The sequence below is a fragment of the Orbicella franksi genome, chromosome 10 (assembly GCF_964199315.1).
Source record: "Orbicella franksi chromosome 10, jaOrbFran1.1, whole genome shotgun sequence".
NCBI classification, from domain to species: domain Eukaryota; kingdom Metazoa; phylum Cnidaria; class Anthozoa; order Scleractinia; family Merulinidae; genus Orbicella; species Orbicella franksi.
Window position 1 is genome coordinate 29,113,180 of NC_138154.1, and position 3,052 is coordinate 29,116,231.

Here is a 3,052-nt window from a genome sequence, read left to right on the forward strand (position 1 = left end):
ATTGAATATAGAGACATTATGGTGATGTAGTAGATCTGAACGCCATACAACGCGTTTTACCTCCCCCTTGCACTAAAATTGTTGTAAAATATTGAGGCACTTACATGCAACAATAGTGACGCGTTCTCAACAATGTTATAAATTTATGTCGGATCAGCAGAAAGGAACGTTTTCCGCGAGAAAAGGAAAATATTTCCTTTTTTAAATCATTTCTAACTTAACTTATTTAGGTTCTTTACCCGCCTTGTGCTATTCACAAATAGATGACAAGACATCCCGAAAAAGCAATTTCTATTGAATGGAAAATTAAAACGTAACACAAAAAACGTGCTCATTATTAGCCGCCAGTATTTGCTTCTATCCATATCAGTCTATCTTTTTATAGAGGTGCATTACTTTTGTAACATAGATTTTCGCTCTAACTATTAAACTCGTCTTTCTCTTTACAGCAAAAATGTATCAGATCTTTTAACACAAATACTCACCAGAGAGAGCATCTTGTTTACAATTGGGTAAGTTGAAGGCGTTTCAACTTATTTTCACTTATCTTCGCAGTATTTGTTCTGGTAACTGTTTTCGTAGAAGTTTGGAAAGAACTTTAATTGTTTACTGCTGAGCTTTGTAATCTTTGTTTTTACAATGCTATAACAATCACTCTTTGAGAAAGCATGAAAATAAATAAATACAATATATCTAGTGGATACATTATCAACATTATTTTCCCGATTCTACGCCAGTTAGGACGGTCACTTCTTGCGTATTTGCGTTCTATTTTATATCAATTATCTTATTATATCATTTTCTTTACAGTGTGTATTTATTCTCCAACGAGAAATTCAAGGGGAGAGCCTCGACTAAGGTTAGTTTGAGTGTTGTTTCAACTGTTCTTTTGATACAAGTGCAGAGAAAGACATGATTGACCATCACAGTTAAACACACAACTTAAGCGGTTGTGAGATCATAGCCTGGAAAAAATTCAGATTCAGCCTTGAACGGGGTTCGAACCCGTGACCTCTGTGATACCGGTGCAGTGCTCTACCAAATGAACCATCAAGCCAACTGGGAGCTGTTCACTTTTTGATACTTAACCTAAAATATATCATTGTTATGCTTTGCCGTTGAGTTTTCCCAACGTTACGGATGTTCTCTCTTCCAGAATGTTTCATAATTAAGTCCATTTGAACATTCTAATACCAAGAAAAGCATTACTTAGTTCTTTGTGCGTGATTAGACGTATCAACACGTTGTGGGGTGTGAATGGTTTAAATTCTTAGTTCAAGTTAAACAGCATTATATCACCAATGTTACAAATTTATGTTCGGTCACAACAGGAGCATTTTAGCCTGAAAAAGATAAACAACAGCATCGGTATTTTTAATTCAGATTCTGATTCGATTGAAGAGGCTATCCAATAAAACATTTCAAAGAAAAAATAGCACTAGTGATGGCATCAACGTTGATCGGGCGAAAAGATGACTCTGAAGGCGAGAAGTTAAACGACGTTTGCGGAGAAAAGGAAAGACAGAATAGAGTGCTGTACTCGTCTCTGAGCTGTGTAATAAGCGCTTAATTTGGTTTACAATAGCAAAGATTCCTTTCAACTACACCTGACAATCTCCTATTGTCAGTAAATTTTGTAACCTGTTAAAGTTAAAGTAAGCTTTCTTTTTGATTTAAAGAAATAGCAAACTTGATTTAATCTTTACACAACTTCTACATTTTTGTGGAGTGAAATCTTGTAAATATATAAGAACCAAATTTCCTTTCCTTAACACCCCGAAATTTAAGCATATTTAGGGCGTACATCAAATTATTGAAAACAAACATATCAACAGACATATTAAAAACTACAACAGACCTAATTATTGAAAGCAACATGTTAAAAACTGCTTTTCAACACCTCGAAAGCCTAGGAATTACAGCACATGCTCTCGAAAATAAAATCTGCACATTTATGCAAGCTTTTCTTCCCTGGTAATTGCATGTCTTACATAAGCAGAAAACGAACCAGGCAATAACAATTCATTTTTTTCCACAGGGAGACGAGTAATTACTTCTAACAGTAATACGAAAAGGACAGAGCTTTGAGATGGTGTCTATATCTGACTGCATACCCTGGATGACTGTAGGCTTAGCCGAGAGTGTTGCTATAGTAACATTCAACCTCTGTACGATAATTGTGTTTATAAGAAACCGTAATCTCCGCAAGCGTAGCATGTACCTGGTGATAAATTTGGCAGTTGCAGATATGTTTGTTGGAGGATTTGTTGTGTATGCTATCTTCTATTGGTCTGGGGTTTTCTGTAATTTATTCACGCGGCGTTCAATTGGAAAGTGGACGTTCAATATACTACAAGCATTCCCGGTTTTTTTCCCTCTTAGTTCGTTAACAAACATGACAATTATCGCTTTAGAGCGGGTGCACGCGACGTACCGACCCTTAAAACATCGATTGCTCAAAAAATGGCTCTACGGGGTTATAATTGCCGTTGTTTGGATCACAGCTGGGCTGGCAATAGTTACTTACGTACTTCTTGCACATTTTAGTAAATTCGATGATCATGTTTACTTAAGGACTACTTTTGCCCTTATTTGTCTTTTGATTATTTTTATTTCTTACTCGTCCATTGCTATTAAAGTCAGTTGTGGAGCGCAGCCTCAACACCATGGTGCAACCAGTAGAGAAAGAAAACTGACCATGACATTGTTCATTGTGACTTTTGTGTCTCTTCTGTTGTGCCTGCCATTGCTTATATTCCATTATGTCTTTTTAATCACTAAATTTAAAATATTGTCCTTTTCAGTGGGTTTTCATTTAGAGTTTGCATTGCTTGTGTTATTTTTTGCAAACTCTCTTGTAAATCCTATATTATATACTATCCGCATGCCAGAATACAGATCAGCTTTACTTGCACTCTTCCGCAAACAACCTCAGCAACAAAGACAAGTTGCAGTTCCTCTTCGTGACATGTAATGCAGAGACTATAAAAAGCTATTCCAGTTTCTCTGCCCGGCTTTGTTGTTTTCAAACATTACATTAACCCCACATTTT

The 3,052-nt window shown here is 36.1% G+C and overlaps 1 protein-coding gene across 1 annotated transcript in view; it reads left to right on the forward strand.

Annotated features, from left to right (window-relative positions):
* The first annotated feature begins 1,957 nt into the window (after window positions 1-1,957).
* Window positions 1,958-3,052, forward strand: part of LOC145499712 (substance-K receptor-like) — a 2,280-nt gene continuing 1,185 nt past the window's right edge. Inside the window, exon 1 of the mRNA XM_081479238.1 lies at window positions 1,958-3,052. This exon is cut by the window's right edge and continues 1,185 nt beyond it. Within this exon, the coding sequence (XP_081335364.1) occupies window positions 2,090-2,974 (885 nt within the window). The 5' untranslated portion in view covers window positions 1,958-2,089 and the 3' untranslated portion in view covers window positions 2,975-3,052.